The 20007-nt window shown below is 43.8% G+C and overlaps 1 protein-coding gene across 1 annotated transcript in view; it reads right to left on the bottom strand.

Moving 5' to 3' along the window:
• MEGF11 (multiple EGF like domains 11) overlaps positions 1-20007 on the bottom strand; it is a 277439-nt gene that overhangs the window by 55506 nt on the left and 201926 nt on the right. Inside the window, exons 15-16 of the mRNA XM_043523817.1 lie at positions 4248-4394; positions 328-462 (exon numbers count right to left, since the gene is read on the bottom strand). Coding sequence (XP_043379752.1) covers positions 328-462; positions 4248-4394 — 282 coding nt within the window. The remainder of the gene's footprint in view (positions 1-327; positions 463-4247; positions 4395-20007) is intronic.

Here is a 20007-nt window from a genome sequence, read left to right on the forward strand (position 1 = left end):
TAGGATACACTAGGATTAACAGACGGAAAATGATATGGTTGAACAGCAGACTTATTTACAGATCGTGTCACATTTTATATGCGCTTAAATGCTGAGCTGCAGAGCTGTTTTATTTATGCATGTCAGAGTACAACATATTTACAAAAAGATGACTAAGTATCCATTTGCATTTTGCCTGTGAAGTAAAACAGTTTCTTGTGATCTAAACTGCTGAGATTGAAAAACAAAGCAGATAACTTGAAAGCAGTCTGTAAGAGTTCTTGCTGCAGAGTCACTTGCATATAAATGTAGGAAAAAGTAGGCATGAGAGTATCTTGGGATCAGTACCTTGGTTGCAGAGTGAGCCAAAGAATCCAGGCAAACAATCACAACGTCCAGTGACATGGTGACAAGGCCCGCTGCTGTGCACACACGGGGGACATGCTTGACTGCAATGATGCCCATAAAAGCCAGGTGAACAAACTAAAGCAAGAACAAGATCAAGTAGTCACTGGAGTTCAGATGTCTTCTCACAGACTTTAAGATCAGAACCTTCTCCCTTAATCCATTTTATAAGGGCTCTTGGCCTGTCCCATAATCTAAGGCAAACAGCTTCATTTAATTTCTAAAAATATCAGATAAAATATATTAGAAATTGCCTTCAGTTACAGTAACTCCTCACTTAAGGTCGTCCTGGTTAACCCTGTTTCGATGCTGATCAATTAGGGAACTTGCTTGTTTAAAGTTGTGCAATGCTCCCTTATAACGTCGTTTGGCAGCCGCCTGCTTTGTCCACGGCTTGCAGGAAGAGCAGCCCGTTGGAGCGAGCTGCTGGGGGCTTGGAACCAGGGTGGACTGGCAGCCCCTCATCAGCTCCCTGCTCCCCTAAATTCCCTGTGCAGCAGCCACCCAGCAGGCTATCAATTGCTGGCAGTTCAGCTGTCCCTCCCCCCAGTGCCCTGTGCTGCTCCTGCCCTCTGCCTCAGAGCTGGTCTCCAGAGCCTCCTGCTTGCTGTGTGGGGGGTGGGTGGGTGGGTGGGAGGGAAGAGGGGGGCTAGTGTCAGGGTGTCCCCCTCCCCCCTGCTCCTGCACCCTGCTTACCCCATCTCCATAGAGCAGGGGGGACACAACAGGGCTCAGGACGGAGGGAGCGTCCTGGCAGCAGCTGCATCTTAGCTTGCTGATTGCCTTAAAAAGGCACTGTACTTAAGAGTGGGGTCAGCATACTTAAAGGAGCAATGTGCATCTCTCTCTCACACACAGGGTGTGTGTCTCTGTCTGCCATGCTGTCTCCCCTCCCTCCATTTGTGCTGCCTTGTAGAGTGTGAGGCTACATTAACAACGAGTTAACCCTTGAGGGCTCAGCCAATTGCTAGTTCATCATTTAGCAGCAAGGCATTCCCTGGGAAATATCCTACCCTCCGACTCCACCACCTCAACCAAGCTTCACAATCATCATCGCTGTGTATCAGTATTAAATGGTTTGTTTAAAACTTAAACTCTGTGTGTGTGTGTGTGTGTGTGTGTGTGTGTGTGTGTGTGTATATATATATATGTATAGTCTTTTGTCTGGTGGAAAAAAAATTCCCTGGCACCTAACCCCTCCTATTTACATTAATTCTTATGGGGAAATTGGATTCACTTAACATCATTTCACTTAAAGTCACATTTTTCAGGAACATAACTACAACGTTAAGTGAGGAGTTATTGTATTTACACCCAGCCACATTAAGTGCCTGATTACTAAATAAATTAGATGCAGAACACATGCGCAACTGGGCATCTAATTTGTGCATGCAATTGCAGTAGCAGCACTCAACAAAGGCTAACTGTGAAAGTAAAAGGGCAATTATGGTAGCTACATGCAAGATTGCCCCATTTGCATGGGGGCAATCACAAGAGACACCTATATAAATTAGTCAAGACATTACGTGCTTAACTTGTTTAAAACTTAAGTCAAACACACTGTAGGATTTGCACACAAATGAATAAAAACAGAATTAGGGCTAAGTGTCTTTTCTAAACCTGCATTGTTGTTCTTAAGCACATGGGTTATGGAAAACCCTGCAACAGGCAGACACACTCAGTTTAAATTGCAGTAAGAAAAACGTAAAAATTACATCGTGTTTCCCCTTTTTTACTCATGAGATTCCCCATTGGCTCAGTTTTATAGTCAAATGATGACTTCTCTGACAGCTCCATAAATTCACTGTGGGATCAAGGTCCTTATGTTACTACAGATTCTGCAGTTGAGGCCTAGCTGATAATTCTGTTGATGAGACACTAGCCATAAAACAATCCAAATCACTCTCCTAGATGGATCTGCAAGGCTAACAACTGTCCAATCTTTTTGTCAGTGAAGTTATTCTGAATACACACCAAAAGCAAACCAGCTGAGTAAGAAGGTACCACTTTTGCAAAATTGCCCTTTAAGCCTTGGATTCCACCCCTAACTCTGAATTTCCTGAAGGGGAAGGGGGAGGATTCTGAGAACATGCTTAGGGAGGCCAAACCCTCCTGCAGCTGCAGAACGGTACTCTTTAGGGGCTCCCTGCACGCCAGAGCCCCGGGAATTGTAGGGTCAGCGTGGGAGAGAGCTGGATCTTCTAGCCATTCCACCACAGAAGGGGGGTTTCAGAAGCTTGTGAGCTACGGCATGAACAGCCACGGACTTCATCTGTGGTTTGGGGAAGAATTCCTCCTCCCACAAGTACTGAGTGGATCTTGTCAGGGCACAGCCTCATTACTGGAGCTGTGCTCTGGGGACAGGATTTGCCCCTTATGGCCTCCATGCCTTCAGCTGATAAAACTAAGCTGTTTTTCAGCTCAGGAAGGCCAGAAACTATTAACTTCCTTTGCTTTTTCACTCTTAGGGCTTCAAACTTGTAATACAATTTCCTGAAGATTTGAGTGCCATGTGCCAGTCTGGGAGAGGAGTTTTACAGCTGCACAGATATGCTGAAACACCCGGAAAGAGGGGATTTTAATGAAAATGCTTATAGGCCATTAACTCCAGCAGTGCCAGAGGTCATCACTGTAAGGGCTTTAAATAAAAACTGGCGGCTACAAATTATTTTTAGAAATGAGTGTGTGCTGGAGGCAAGTGTTGCCTGTAAAATCAGAGGGGGCATGTGATTTGGAGTTGGACAGTGAGTGTGAAGGGGTGCTGCAGTAAACAATTAATAAAGGTGAATGCATCTCTCTTTAGACAGCAAGAAAGTGGTGTGTGGCCTCCATATACATCTGAAGAGGTACTAAGTGTCAAATGTGGGGTAGAGGGGAAGAGAAGTGGCTTTCTAGACAAGGCAAATGAAAAGATTTTATCTCCTTGGCACATTTTAGTATGCAGCAGGAGACTGCAGCTATTCCAGGTTGGTATCTAGCCTGCTGTGTTTCTTTTTCTAGAGTGCAGGATCTTGAAACTAACTTCGGCATTGACACGATGTTGCCACATTATTTTGATAGCCAATGACGAGCCACTCTTCAGTATACAACAGGCCCAATCTGACCCCCATTTATCATTGTGCTGAACAGACTGTGATCTCTACTTCCAGAGTCTGTTACATTTGTTCACTGGACCTCGTGTAACACTCAGGCACAATAATAAAAATAAGCATAAAAGGCTCCTCCCTCTCTCCCATTTCTGTTTGTGTGCAGCCTGTACTCTTTCACTGAATCCCAATATAGAGCATCCTACAGTTGCCCTGGCGCAACATTTAATTCCTTTCTGCCCCAAACCTTCCTGAGTTCTGTACCCACAGAGGTTGCTCCTTTCCAGCAATAAATGTCCCCTTCCTACTGGCTATGGAATGCCAGATAAAGCACTGTAAAGTGGTGACTACTGCCCCCTTCCTTCCCCCCCCCCCCAATTGAGACTATGTCAATGAGGCTCTTGAGAAGGACAATGGGGGACCAGCTATTAGGGCTGTGCATTCAGGTTCTGCCTACATCTAAACAACTTATTAAACAAGAATATCTTGCGCTATGGATTCCTTTTTTATTCTCTAGACCCATTTTGGAGCCAAAATAATGCAAAAACTGGAATTCTCTCGAGAGCTCCGCCCTCCAGGAACTGAATTACCATGCTACAATCATTCTTGTGGCCTGGGCAGTCCCTAATGGGCAAATGGATACATGAGGCAGGAGCACACTGGTGTGAGAGCTCTTCCCCTCATTATCACAGGCCTTTTCCGGGCCTCTCTTTCTTCCTCTTTAGCTTTGCTTCGCTCCGGAAGTGCCTCTCCCACCGCAGAAATGGTAAGCCTTACTTCTCTGGCACATGAGTCCTCTATATCCTGGCGCACACTCGCAAGTCCCATCCTCCGGCGAACAGGATCCCCCGTTCTCACAGTGACAAGAGATGGAGCAGTTTGGTCCCCAGCGGCCCTGTGCGCATACGTTATCACAACGGATGCCTACAGAATGCAAATGCACACATTAGCTTTCCGCACCGCTCGTTCCATTCGCTGACAAACCAGATGCTTGGGTAGGCTGTTAACTTATAGGGCATCAGAGCAAGCAAAGGAGCCTGGCTAGAAAATAGCTATTCTGCTACCTGCCTGATAGGTTGAAGGTTCAAAATGCACAACGGTGAATCCTGCAAGTTGCTGAAAGCCTCCGGCACAGGGCTCAACGCCACGCAGGATTGAGCCCTATGGGTGTATCTACACTGCAGCTGGAGCAAGCCGCCCAGCCCAGGGAGACAGATTCATACTAGCCGAGCTTGTGCAAGAACACTAAAAATAGCAGCGTGGAAAGGGCAGCCTGGGCTCTCTGGAGAGCCCGAGTTGCAACCCAAGACACAATGTCCATCCACGTTCATATTTTTAGCATGTTAGGTCGAGGTCCACTAGGGCAAGTCTGTCTAGGACTCCCAGCTGCAGTGTAGACATACCTTAATCATCTTCGGTGGGATCAAGGACTAACAATTTTTAAAGATCACCAGGTGTCTCAAATAATAGGTCTTGAAATAACGAGTCAGTTGAAATCTGGTCACAAAACCATTGCTGTGAAATAGAAAACTGAAAAAGAAAAACTAATCAGAACGCCATGAAAATACTTTAGTTCTAAAATTCCGCACTGTACTTAGATTCAATTATATGCGGTAGATTTGTCGTTTTCTGTCCTAAACCGCTGTATAGTGTCTGTGTTATTGCACCATTGCCATATTTCACCCCAGAGCCTGTGTTTTCAGCAGAGGGTTTGTATGTTAATACGTTAATGTCCTGATCCCGCAAGCAACAATATGTGGGCAGGAGTCTGTCAGCACACAATTTGACATGTAAACAAGTGGAGACTCAGAATCGCAAGTTCAACCTCAAATTACTCCCAAGGAAATTGTTTGACATTTATTCTTATAACAATCCAAGCTTCAAAGGTGCAGAAAAACCCTGCCAGGGGACTTAAAAGCTGCATTTCTCTAGTATTGTTTTCACTGGTGACATTTAAATACAAGCTTGTGCTACGTCTCTGTAGACACCTGAATCAAACTAACTAAGGACTTGACCCTGCAAACCTTTACCCACACGAGGAGCCCTTACTCATGCAAGTAGGCCCACTGAGATCAACTTGGACCCATTATTGAGATCAACAGAACTACCTGCATGATTAAATGCTCCTCAGGTGAGTAAAAGGTTGCTAGATTGGGAGCTGAGACATAAAGAGCTGCCAGCAGCAGGAAGTGGTATTCGCTTTGGCACATTGTAGATATTGATATAAAAAAATATCTATTGGCTTAAAAATTCTCCTAACAGCATTACCACACCAGGTGCTTTACAACTGCTGCACCAGGATTTGATGGTGTACATGTGGCCAGCAACTTTTTCAACATGAAGAAGTTCTTTATCATTCATGCACATGTTCCCACTGCATAATGGGATAAATGCAGACAAAGACGCTGAAAGATCCAGCCTCAGCCAGAGGCTGGATTAGTGCACTACTGAGGATAAATACAATCCCAAGTAATTTCCTACACCTCTGATATCTTCATCTGGATGCTACAGGTAATGTACTGTATTTGTGAAGTTGTAATCTGTACCGTCACCAAATGTTGAGGATTATTAAATCAGCTAAAAGTAATTATAAACACACTTACTGTGCAATTTCAAGTTCCTTTTATAAACCTCTGAAGTAAATACACTGAGAAATAGCACAGAGCCAAAATTTCCTGTTTCTGAAGATTAATCACATGATTGAGGAACCTTCCTTGAAAATCTTAACTAAGGCCAGCAGGGGTGGAAAGTTAAAAGTTCAGTTTAAAAAGGGATTTCTAATAATATATACTCAGAGCTTTATTTAAAGAGCCACAACCAAGGCTGTACAACTTAAAAAAAACCTCACCAAAACAAATTAAGATTCAAGAAAACCCATAATAAAAACTCCCCCTCTTAACATTTCAGTACACAAACCCAAACAAAAAGGATTCAGTAGAAAGACAAGGGACTAGAAGAACAGGGGAATTTATGTGAGCTAAGTAATACAAGGGAAAGCTGCCATCATAACAAACATATCTCTGAAATAAAAGAAACCTTTTGGCTTGTTTAGGCGAGAGAGAGAGACAGAGAGAGAGAGAAAGAGGAGTGAGTATATAATGTAGTATAAATAGCTTAATAAAATAAAGAATACATTTTATATTTCCACACACTATACATGCTTATTATTTATACTTTTAAATGCCCCCATTTGAGCTCCCAGAATTAAACCCAAGACATACATTTTAGAAGGATGGCGCCTTTTCCTCCTGACTGCAGTATTAAAAATACAATTCCCCTCCTGTGGAGGGGCTATTTATAAATGGAGACAATTAAGCAGCATTATTTCTGGTCTCTTTTCCCAGAGTTTGAGAAAGAATGACATTGACTCCTCTCCTTTAAAAGTAGCTGAATTAGAATGCTGTAGATGTTCTTTGCAGCAGAAAAGACTCTGCGTAAGTAATGAATGATGAAGGATGTCTTCTCCTTCCTAACTGAGGCAATGAGTCATTGCGAGGCTGATTGTTCTAACAAAATGTAGAAGGGGGGGAAAAACAGGGGAAGACAAATTCCACACATTACACCTCTTATTTATTAATATTCAAAAGACCATTGAAAAGATGCTGCAATACCTTTTAACAGAACCCCCTTTGTATTATTTCCAAATTAATTCCTCTGGAAGACTTCTCTTTTTTGAGGCTCAAAAATAACACCCACCTCCCATTGCAAGGGAAAACAAGTAGTTTAAGTTGCACCTGGGCATGTGCGTTGTATGGAATTTTGCTGAAGCAGCACCTTAGTTTACACTTCCCTAATTTGACAATAGATTTGGGTTGAGTATATCACGCCCTGCTACTTTACAATCAGAGTTACTGGAGCTTGAAGCTTCCTTAATGTAAAATTTGAATCTTTACTTAGAAATTTGCAGATGAACCTCTTTGATAAGCAATTAGTGTTCAATATGTAATTCCCAGAAATATATAAAAAAATGCTGAATTTCACACATTTCAGCATAATTTCAACCTGCAACCAAAGGTTCGTGATTTATGAACAAGTGCCGCATTTCACATGTGTTATGCACAAATTAGGAAGACAACTACCATAAGAATACATTCGCAAAGCTGCAGGAGGCAGTTCCGCTCATAAACCCCATTTCCTGAATGCTGGGAAATGGCTTCCTGCACCAGGTTCTTGTTGCAATTGCTGATGCGAGAGTGATTACTCTTCCCTGGTAGCACACCAAGACCTTCTCAAACAATGATTTGGGGATAGATACTGAGTGAAATTCATGGTCACTTACATAAAGCCAGAGTATGTGAGCAAAAGACTTAGGTGCTGGGGGCCAAGGCAAGATTCTTGATCTCAGTCCTTAAACCAGCTTGCAAAATGGAGTACTGGCCGCGGTCCCCTCTATGCCATTGAGGTATGGGAATATTTAGGGTCACTGGATCTGCATAGTCAATGATCCCAATGCCTGTTGCCATGGTTACGAGCCAGCTCAAATGCATTTGTGGTCTTGTATGGCTACTCTCCCAGTGGCTAGCCCCAAACACATACACCACATGGCCTAAGTGGTACAGAGAGCCTTGCATAATCGTTTACACTCAATAAACAAACCCTTCTCAACAGACATGGAACCAAGCATGTGAAATGCTGATTTTTAGTTTCTATTATTTTAAAAGGGCATCCGGAAAGAATTTATTCTTAGCATAAAAGGCAAGCATGACCGCCCTCATATGAAGCAGCCCCAGGGTGGTTATGTGCTACGCAGTCTCCCCCCAGCGTTCCGTCAGGGCACCTTAATGCTAACTGGCAAAACACCTGCTGATTTGCATTTCCTCAGTGTTTGGCCCACCGTGAGCCCAGGCATGGGTGAGATGGGGAACATACTCCTTAGGTAGCTATCATAAATATAAAGGGAAGGGTAATCACCTTTAAAATCCCTCCTGGCCAGAGGAAAAATCCTTTCACCTGTAAAGGGTTAAGAAGCTAAAGGTAACCTCGCTGGCACCTGACCAAAATGACCAATGAGGAGACAAGATACTTTCAAAAGCTGGGAGGAAGGAGAAAAACAAAGGGTCTGTGTCTGTCTGTGTGATACTTTTGCCGGGGACAGAACAGGAATGGAGTCTTAGAACTTAGTAAGTAATCTAGCTAGGTATGTGTTAGATTATGATTTCTTTAAATGGCTGAGAAAATAGCTGTGCTGAATAGAATGAATATTCCTGTCTGTGTGTCTTTTTTGTAACTTAAGATTTTGCCTAGAGGGATTCTCTATGTTTTGAATCTAATTACCCTGTAAGGTATCTACCATCCTGATTTTACAGACGTGATTCTTTTTACTTTTTCTTCTATTAAAATGTTTCTTTTCAAGAACTGAATACTTTTTTCATTGTTCTAAGATCCAAGGGTTTGGGTCTGTAGTCACCTATGTAAATTGGTGAGGATTTTTACCAAACCGTCCCCAGGAAGTGGGGTGCCAGGGTTGGGAGGATTTTGGGGGGAAAGACATTTCCAAATGATGCTTTCCTAATAAAAATAAACCCAGATAAAAATGTTTGGTGGTGGCAGTGGAAGTCCAAGGGCAAAGGGTTAAATAGTTTGTACCCTGGGGAAGTTTTAACCTAAGCTGGTAAAAGTAAGCTTAGGAGGTTTTCATGCAGGTCCCCACATCTGTACCCTAGAGTTCAGAGTGGGGAAGGAACCTTGACAGCAGCGCAATGAGTTAATCTCACACTCTGCAATTGTGAGAATTTGAACACAGGTCTCAAAAAGGGAACGGTTAGTGCCTTTAACCATGGCACTAATTCAGCATTAACCCTCTGGTGCCAATGCTTCCTCTGGGAAAGGAACTTTCACTGAAAAGCTGGGACTTGTGCTCATGAAAAAGAAAAAACGGTTACTCACCTTCTTGTAAGTGTTGTTCTTCAATATGTGTTGCTCATTATCCATTCCAACTAGGTGTGTGTGTGCCGCGTGCACAGTTGCCGGGAAGTTTTTCTCCTAGCAGCACCTTGCCGACCTGGCACCTCCTCAGTTCCTTCTTGCCGGCTACTCTGACAGAGAGGAGGTGGGTGGGTTTGGAAGGGAGAATGAGCAACACACCTAGACAATCAACAGTCATGGGAAGGTAAGTAACAGGTTTTTCTTCTTTGAGTACTTGCTCATATGGATTCTAAATAGGTGACTCCTTACCTAGGCGGTGGAGTTGGAATTATGAAATCGCTGACTGGAGCACCACTCTGCCGAATGCTGCGATCATCTCTGGCATGCTGGGTAATGGCGTAATGATAGGTGAATGTATGTTGCCACCCTGCAGATTTCTTGAATTGGGACCTGGGCTAGGAACGCCACCGAGGAGGCCTGCACCCTTGTGGAATGCACCGCTAGTGCTGGTGTCAACTATGGGGTCCTCAGGCTCAACCACCTCCTCCATATTGCAGGTAGCAGGTCCTGATGAGCCCTGCTATCGACAGGTGGGGTGGTCCAGAGGCAGAAGATCCTGTCACTGCTTCGCCAGGTGATGAAGACGACAAAGCCAGAGGCGGCTCCGTGCCCGCCTGGCCTTCCGGCTCCGTGTTGCCGTTCCGATCGGCCCCGTGGCTCTCAGTGTCGACTGCAGTCTCGGTGCCCGGCACAGGTGCAGAAGCCGGATCCTGCAGAGCACCGCAAGCCGACGTGGTCTCGGATCCCCAAGGTGTAGGACGGTCCCTGGCTGGCGGGGGCGTGCATCCCTCAGAGGCCCCCGATTGCGGGCCCCTGGAGAAAGAGCCCTGGGCCTGGTGGTAGGCCCATGGGTCGAAAAGGGCCATTTTGCGGGCAGCTGCCGCGGCACTATACTAGTGTGCTGCCTGTCCAAATGGTAGCGGCTGCACCTCGAATAGCAGGAGTCAGCCTCTGAGTCCGATGACCTGGACCTAGACCTCGGTGACTATGGTGGAGCCGAGTGGTACTGCGCTGGGGAGCGGTGCCGCTCATCTGGTACTGGGGACCCCCATCTCGAGGCCGGTGCGAGGGAGCAGTGTCGCAATGGCGGCGGCGGGGAGTGGTGCCGTGGGGACTGGTGCTGTGAAGAGCGGTGCCTCGGGGATGGTGAGCGCCTCATCCTGGCAGGGTTGCCTCTGGACAGTGCCATTCGCTGCGGTGCCAGAGGCCCGTCCCTGCCAGCTGGGGACTGAGAAGCCATCATGGCAATCAGATCCCTCACAGCCTCAAAAGTGTCCGGAGTAGAGGGAAGTTCCAACTCCTCCACCTGGCACTCTTGATCAGGAGAGTCGAATGGTCCTGGACTCAACCGTCCCCCTTGTGGGGCCGAAGTTGACAGTACTGGCTTCTGTAAAATTGGCACCGGGTGCTCCTGGGTATGACGCACTCCAGGCATGGCATCCGGCCCGGTTACCCTGGGCCGCTTATGCGGCACCGGGGAGTGGAAGTGGTGCTGCATAGACCCAACTGTCTTCAGTGCTGGGGAGTGTCAATGCCAAGGGTCTCAGAGAAGCACAAGGGGGAATGTCTGGCACAGGTATATGGCCAAGGAAATGAAAACATGTCTGAGAAAACACCAAAAGGAGGTGTATGGAGAGCAATGGAGCCTCTCTCACCCTTTGGAGTGGTGGTGGTTAGTGAAGGTTAAAGAGGATTCTTATGTCCGTTTAAAAAACAGTTCTGGGAGTCAGAATCTCAGCTGTGTATATCTGTATCTGAAATTCAGTGGAGGTACATTGATTACACCAGCCCTTTGTATTAGAGATTGGGAGTTGAGCCATGAAAATTCCACCCACCACCAGCAAAATTCCATGACTATCAGCAAAAGGAACAAGGACGGGGGAGAAAGAACAGCAGAGGGGAACTGGTGTTCATGGCATCGAAAGAAGGGTTAATTTACATAATGCTTCCTGTGCTGGCCAGAACATCATGCTCTCTGAGCCAATGGAAGTCTTAGCCTTTGAGTGCTGCTTGTATCTGGATCCTCCTGAAGGGTTCTGGTGGGTGGAATTTATCTAGAGCTGGACAGAAGCAGAATTCTCTCTCTCACTCCAGACTGCTCATGCTCAGTGGTTGTATCTTTCGCTCTTAAAGAAGCCTGCTGTTGTTTTTTTACCTTGCCTCCAGAAGAACAAGGAGGGGAGAAAAAGTGGACAGAATAAATGAGAGCCAGTGTCCTGTTTTTACCAATCTATCGACTTGACATTAGCTTCTGCAGCAGGATCCATGGACTGCACAGAGTAATTATTTTCCAGGGATGATAAATTATAGGAGGTAGGTTTTTTCCTATTTACTTTAACTATATATCTATTGATGTACAACTGTAATTATTTCTCTGAATGAGGTCTTCAACTTTTTTTCAATAATCACAATCCAAAGACAGATGCAACGTGAATTAGCAATGACAGGCGTGATTTCCATAGACACTTTGGATCCAACACAAACATTTCACTCTCTTCCACCTGTCTCTCAGTATGATATGATGTCATAATAATCTCTCATCCTTGGCATTTAAATAGCTTTGGAAAGAACTGCTTTTCTATGAACAAACAGGCATGAAATTTGTGCAGGAAATACGGCGGAGGCCTGAAGTTTGGTGTTTCACGCCTGACTTTCTGGCTTGCCAGCCCGACCTTTATTTCCAGCAGTAAAATCTTAATGCTAGTTTGTTGACACACCTTGAAACCCCAGTAATACCCACTTTAAAAGACTGGTAGATGTCCTAATGACCACAGGCTGAAAGACTGCTTTAGACATGTATTTATCTGCTGACTTTGGGCCAGATAGCGCCTTGAGCTCCAGTGGGAAATGTGCCTTCACAAGACGCAGTCCCGCACATCTTTACCATGTGGGGCAACCGGCTTGCTGCACCAAGCTTAGGAAGCAGCTGTGTGCCCCAATAGCTGGCACCCAGTTTCACATCAGGGAGCTGTCTTGGGCACTCGGGCACCCAAATACCCAGTCTAAGTCCTCACCCCATGAAGCCCACTGAACTGGAATTCTCCTACTGACTTCAGGGGACTTTGAAACAGGCCCTTAGGCCCAGATTTTTAAAGGTATCTAGGCATTGCTCCACTCAGTGTTGCAACACCCAACTGATTTAGAAGCCTACAGCCCATCCACTTTCAAGTCGCTTTTGGAAATGAGACTTAGGCTCCTAAGTCAGCTGGATGTTGCAAGGCTGAGCCGACCAACACCCAGATACATTTAAAAATCTGGGCCTCAGTCTCTAGGTGCCAGTGTTTGCTGCTAACTGTAGAACCAGGCACCTAAGCAACGGTGCTCAGGTTTGCTCAATAGCTTGGCGTGTGAAATTCTGCAATGACTGAGTTATGCTTTTTGCCATGCTCTTGACTTCAGTGGGACAGCAAAAGGAAGTCAGAGTGCAATTAGCCCAATGCGTTTAACTTACAAGTCGATGCCATCAAGATCAGAACAGAAAAGGGTTTCACCAAAATCTGGGAACGCTAATTTTCTGATAAATAACAATAAAAGCAAATGTCTCAGATAATCTATAATAATCTCCTTATCCTTCCCTCTTCTCCTCCCATTGTTCATTTAATACTGCTATACTCTTGTCTTATCTATAACATCTGTTTTGTATTACAGATTGGATCGGCATGCTTTGCTATGTATGGAATATGTTGCTGCTTCAGTCTGCATTAGGTAAAGGAAAATTCAATAAGAACACTAGACAGAACTGTGTCTGATTAGTGCAGTACCATCCATTCAGAAGGGATTATGGTAGCACATAAACAGGATGGCGTAAAGAATTCTTGATGCTTTCCTTTTTTTCCACATCTCTCTGTTATTCCAGTTTCTAGACTTGCCTTGGGTGGCTGACTCAGATCCAATCAGAAACGCCAGAGGAAAATTCAAAAGGACAAAATCGTTCAGCTACTGGAACTCCGGAGAACCAGAAAATTCTGTTTGTGAAGAGCAGCAAACAGAAATAAATAAAAAGGGATCTCCCTTAAAGTTAAAGGAAAACACTAGCAATTGACAACCACTCGTGAAGTCTGCAAAGTAGAAGCGATTTTTGTTTTTTACACAGTGAAACTATTCTGCCGAGGAGACAGCTGTCACATTCTTTGTGAGTCTTCAAAGAGCAATTCTAGCCAAGAAGCCAACCTAAGCACTAAGTTGTGGAAGCGACACTCATGCTGCTGAGCATTTACTCAGGTGAGTAGCCCCACTGAAGTCAATAGGGCTACTCATGTGAGTTACAGCTCATCAGTCAGAGCGATAGTTCCATAGCCTGGCACTAAATGATGAAGTACAAGGTTTGCTCCAGCAGCCAGTGAAAGATTAAATTGTCGTTTCTCTCATCAATGCATGGGGGATATAAACACCCATTACTGTAAGTGTTTTTCTGAATGTATTACATTTACAGCCTACTGCACCTCTATGGAGTACCACTCCGACCACCATTTTCGTTTATCTATAGAACAGTTCAGACATAAAGCACGGAAACCAGGGAATTTGTACAATTAAAAACTTTTAAGGTTTTCTTGTTTAGGCAACAGCTTTAACCCACAGGAAATGGGACAATCCAGAATGCTTTCTGCCTTAAGGATTGGCCAGTTTCCAGGATTATGAGATACTCTCTGGGGATCACTAGGGAGGAGGGAGAGATTATGGCCACCAGGGAGAAAGGATGATGAGGGGAGGGGGGTTCTGGGCGGAGTCAATTTCAGCCCATTCCTTTCAGTACCCTTCCTTTCTACCTCACCCCATACTCTTGACATGATTCCTGGCCAGGGAGCAGCAGGAATGAAATGGGGGCAGAACCAAGCTATCCATCAGCTGGCAAGGGAGGGACTTTTTAAAGGTAGAAATTTAAACGGTTGTCCAGTCCTTTTATTGATTAATCCCTACAATAACTCATGACCTGGGAAGATCGTTGGCAGGATCTCAGGCTACTAGTAGAGCTGGGGAAATGATTTATACTGAATAACGTTGAGTAAATTTCAATCTTCTCTTTTTTTGGGGGTAGAAAACAGATATTTTATGTTTTTCAAAGTTCTTCATCAAAAACGTACATGGAAATTTTCAGCCTGCTCGTTGCTTTTCAAATTGTTTCCATTCCTTCCAAAACACAGCACTCTGACGTTCAGTATTTAAGGCCCTATACAGTTCATAACTGATTTTCACTATTATTCACGCAGATCTACTTACAGAATAACTTACCATACACGTATTCAAGCTTGTATTTAACATGCATCTGTGTTTAAGTGAAAATAGCTGCACATATCTAGTGCCAAGTTCAACTTTTTGGCCAAACCCTCGGCTGCGTTAAAGTCAGCATAGTTCCAATGAAACCAATGGAGCTACATCTACTTACACCAGATAAGACTCTGACTACATATGAAACCAAAAGGAATTAAAATTGTTCTAAATTATGTTCATACTTTCCCTATTTACGGCCCTGATCCTTCACAGCTTACCTTTGAGCACAAGAGTAGTCTCATTACAGTCAATATACACCATCTTCTTGTACTTGGATCTTGCTCCCACTGAGGTATGAAAACTGGATTGTGCCCTAACTTTGGTTCAGATTTGGTTTAACACAAACACAACTAAGTCTGCTTTAGATGAGACTCTGGGTCCCCCTAAATATCGGTCAAGGAATGCCACTTCCATAATTAATAGCGGGACATCAATGAAATCTTTGATATAACTTCATAATTCATATTTTTGAAAATCTGCCTTGTATCAGCAAGAACCATACTTAAAGGGTCCAATCAAAGAGAGAATGTTTAAGCACAGAATGACATTAAAATCTTATCAACTCACTTGAAATTAAGTCAATGAAAAATTAAAGCTAATTTCTAATAGGCCTATGTTACATTTATAGACTGAAGGGCACTTGTGGAAACTCAGAGAGTAACCACATACCTTTTCAGATGGAAATGATTTTTACATTTGAAAGGCACAGGCCAGAGGAGAGAGAGAATAAAATAACTCCTGAAATTTCTAGTTTTCCCATCTGTTTAAATCTAATATAAGGATACAGAATAATCACAAAAATAAATTATTAATTTAAAAATCTGGGATAAGACTGCCAAGAATGATAAAGTTTAAAATATGGCTTGTAAAATCGTATTAGACATCTAGAAATTGCATGTTTAATAGGAATTTGCTGTTGCTTCATTCTAATATTTTATGCTTAGTATCACAAATCGAGAAAGTGTGAAAGTCTGATTAAAAGAAAAAGGCTTATTTGTATCACAACATAATGCACTTTGAAGTGCTGTGTATCAACCTACTATTTATTTATTTAGTATAAGCAATCCGGTCAAGCCAAACCACAGCGTCCTTATCAACAATGTTCAAGGCGTGAGGACTTCCAGGAAGTGGAGTTAGTTTGCAGTCCTCAACAATATGCGTCATGGTTTGTGGTGCCCACACCAACATAGTAGCCTGTCTTGAATGCCACTGAAATTCCTCTGCAGCACAAATTCCATGTCCAGTATGAAACTGGTTCAGATGGCTCCATTGCCTTCGCGGTTAATCAAACCCGGGTTGATGTTGCGTGAGGTCCGAGACAAGATACTTATTTGTCACTTTCTCTGCGGATCATGAAGCTCACCACGTGTGCTTTACTGTAAATCCTTCACCCGGTAAACTTATCCACAATGGGTGCTCTGAGGGCGGACGACTATGTCGTAGATTAAACAAGTTTTTAATTAATAGTCGATGTGACATATCACGCAGTTTTGTCACAAGCTTTGCTACGCTTTCCTCTCTGTGAACACTGGGCAAAGGAATATTGCAGAGAACTAGCAACCATGGTAGAGGAGTAGATTTAAGTGTTCCTGAAATAATACGTATCAAACTACTTAAAAACCTATTGTAGTTCCTTTAAAATGCACTACTTCTAGATTTTCTCCTGGTTTTAAATGCATAGGGCAAGAGTCTACTGTCAGTTATGCAAGTGTAAACCTGGAGTATCTCCACTGATGACAATAGAATTATTCCAGTTTACACCAGAGTAACTGAGGGCAAAATCTGACCCTGATATTATAAACCAAATATTGCAACAAATGGGGGACGTATCATGTTAAAATAAATATTCATTTTTATGGCATTTTATATTTTTTTTTAATGGAAAGTCTCTCTCTTTCCTCCTTCCTTGCAAAGTGTATCATCTTCTCACAAAGAGCCCAAATAGAGAGAAGCTAAAAATACCTCCGAGCTCACTGTCAAAGTGGACACTGTTTCTTTAAAATTCAAAAAGGCCCTCCCTTGAGTAAAAGGCTTATCAGTTTTACTGAATTAATGTGCCCACAGGAGAGAAGAAACATGTTTCTGTGTTTGAGTGACAGTGCAGATGTCGCTTGCAGCCTGCAAATTCTCTCCAAGGCAAAGTCTCATTCCTCAAAGCTAACCTTATCTGTGACCAACCTACGTTTCCTGACCCCATTAGCTCACTTATACAACCACATGAGGAAATCCCTACAATTTGAGACTACCACACGCACTGTACCATATTTCTGGATGTAATAAGAGACAATTAGGCTTTATATGGCTAGCGATTTATGAAAGTGATTGAGATTACGGATGACAGTAAGTTCATATTGTGACTTTGTATTTGTTAGGTCAGAGATGCAACTTAATCTTGTGAATCACGAACAAACTGAATTGTTTAAAAGCACCAGTGAAATAATGGGATACCTTTTTCTCAACAGCCCAATCATTTCCCGGACTGTGTTTGCAGTCCTGATTAATTAAAGGTAAACGATCATGGGCCCTTGTATTAAAAATACCTGCTGATTCTTCCCAGTGGAGTTTAAAATTAGCCACACTGTTGAGTATTTTCCATCTTATGTTTACAGTACAACCCCATTTATTCTACATGTTGTGGGGACATCAAAATCATTTGAATAATCAGAGGAGTTACTGGCTAAACTAAACTATTCGCATTGGGAGAGTCTAGATATTATTGGCATTCTATAAAAATCAGAGAGAGAGAAAATAAGACATAACCGGGATTCAGATTAGAGCATTTCAGATTCAAGGAATTCAGATAAACAGGATTGTGCTGACCTTAACTTTTAAAGGATCTGAAAATTTTCCCACTATCTATACCTTGTTATTTAATCCCACTGCAATATCAAAAAGGATAGCAAACTCTACACCATCACAGTTACCTCGAAGGGTTAGGCAGAACATTCGGAGTCAGAGCAGAGAGGAATTAGACACGTTGTGCGTGTCACCACAGACCGACGGCTTTGTTTAGCTGTGTGCGTCAATGTGGTGTGCGATTGTGAAAGGTGCTGGAATGTCGATCTTGGAGATGCTGCACAGCTTTGGCAGTGGATGGTTCCGTGCACAGTCCTGCCCATGTCCCTCTGTCCTGGCACGGAGTGTTTTTCCCATCCCAGGAGAAATTTTCAAGATTTGAAAATTTTTCCCATCCCGAATCAGGATGAAGAGTTGAACTCTCAGAAGTTTTCACAAACCTCACAAATATTTTCAGTTTAGGTCCATGAAAATGTTTTGATTTGATTTCAGCCCTTTTTTTCCTGTTAGTCTAAATTTACTAACATTTCAAAAGGACAAGTCATTTTGACTTAAAAACCCCAAACTTGCCAATTCAAAAATGTTGAAATGGAACCATTTCAATTTTTTTCCAAAATTTGTTTGAGTTTCTGGTTAATGAATCGGCACTCCTGTCCAGCTTTAGAGGTGCCATCTGCAGAGGTGACAGAATAGATCTGTGTCCATGACTAATTCAGCTCTTGGCCTTTCTACTGAGACTACCAACAAAGGGGCCAATTAATGATAACTGGATGCTGGCATCTGTGATGAGGTCATTGCCCATGCAGAACTGAGCTGCAAACACCAAGCTCATTGGGCCAGATTGGGCTCATCTCCTGCATGACGGAGGGAGTAGATGCAAGAAGCTTCCCCACTCTTGTGCCTCTGTGCAAGAGTTGGGCCCAACTGTAGCCCTTGGGCTTTTCTATGTGCAAGGCCTATTCCTGGCTCACGCCACTAGCCACAATAAAGGACGGGAGGGCCAAGCAGGCAGGGCTCAGAGAGGAGCTCCCGCAGCACCTCCCTTTTACAAGGGTGGCAAAATAGCTGTACTTCCTGGGACCTGCTGCTGACATTATGCCTACTTCATTGACAACATCTACCAAAGCTCATCCTGGGCTGGGCCACCAAGGCAAATGAGACCATTATGTCTAATTTCTAGTTACAAAACCCAAGAGGATCCTGGTCTGAACTTATGTCTAGAGCACAGAGCCTGAGTGCCCCTGGCTTTCACCAGGTGATCTGGGACTCTTGATTCTCTTTGCCCTGTTTGCTTGCATGCTGCTGCAAACCAGCAAATATTCCAGCATGCACTTATCCTCCAGCGTTCACTATCTCACACGACAGTGTTTACTATCTCACAAGGAACTCAATGTGCATGACGTCCCAAATTAACCCACTACAATTAACATTAAAGCACTCCATGTTTGAGGGCTTTCATTTTAACCTGAATGTGCAAGGAAAAACCACCTTCCCAATGACTACCATGTTGGCAGGTCTAAGGCCGATGCCCACGGTTAGCTGGAGGTGCACCGTGAGAAAGAATATAAAGTGATGGGTGCTGAAATACACAATCGATCTTAGAACAAGAGAGACCTTTGCGAATCTTTAAAAAGCTCTGAGTTTGCTCATTTCAGGCTCAGTCTTGCCGAGCGCTGAACCCTCTGGCTCTCCTGCCTAGCAATGAACTCAAGCATGTGCTTTACTTTAATTTCAATGAGACTACTCAAGTGCTTAAAGTTAAGCAGGTGCTTAAATGCATTGTTGACTCAGGGCCATGGGCACTCAATTCCCTGCGGGATTGAGACCTTATTTCTTAGAACATTTACCACTTCCTCCATGTGGAACAAAATTCAGCAGCATGTGCACATGTCTGGGATCTAATTCTGGCCCAGGCTGAACACATCTCACTTGGCTTCTGCCATCTGAGAGCCCTTTGCCAACTTTTCTTGTTCTTTTAATCATAGATGCCCTCCTTCCAAGACATCCAAAGCTACTAGTAACATGATAGTTATGTGTATCAGGCCGAGTGGTCCTTTGGGGGTTAATTTTCAGTACTAAAGACATGGAGAAATTGTCCCAACTCTCATCTGTTTACATGGGTCCAAGATCTACCTTTGAACATACGTGTGGGACTCCTACGGACGATAACATACATCTCTCTGAAGGTAGGATCTGGGCCAGAGTGAGCAGTTACAGCTTGTTGCTGACATGGTGAATTGCTTATTTATGCACACAGCTGGTCTATGCAACTTTGTGATTCCATTGCTGATACTTCTGACTCCTTCATCCCGCTGTCTGTTACAACCACTGATTGCATCTTGTCTTAATCTAGGCTGTATACTCTGCAGGATACAGACTGCCTCTTGCATCGTACACTGCCCAGCACAACTGAGTCTCAATAGGTGCCATCATAATACAACTGTGGGTTGGGGGACTACTAATAAGCACCCTTGTATACTCAGTCCCTATGAGGCTTTCCCCCCGGCCCTGAGTTTTCTTACCCAGTCTTTCCTGTGTGCTCCTATCA

This window comes from Chelonia mydas, chromosome 10 (assembly GCF_015237465.2).
Source record: "Chelonia mydas isolate rCheMyd1 chromosome 10, rCheMyd1.pri.v2, whole genome shotgun sequence".
Classification (NCBI taxonomy): Eukaryota; Metazoa; Chordata; order Testudines; family Cheloniidae; genus Chelonia; species Chelonia mydas.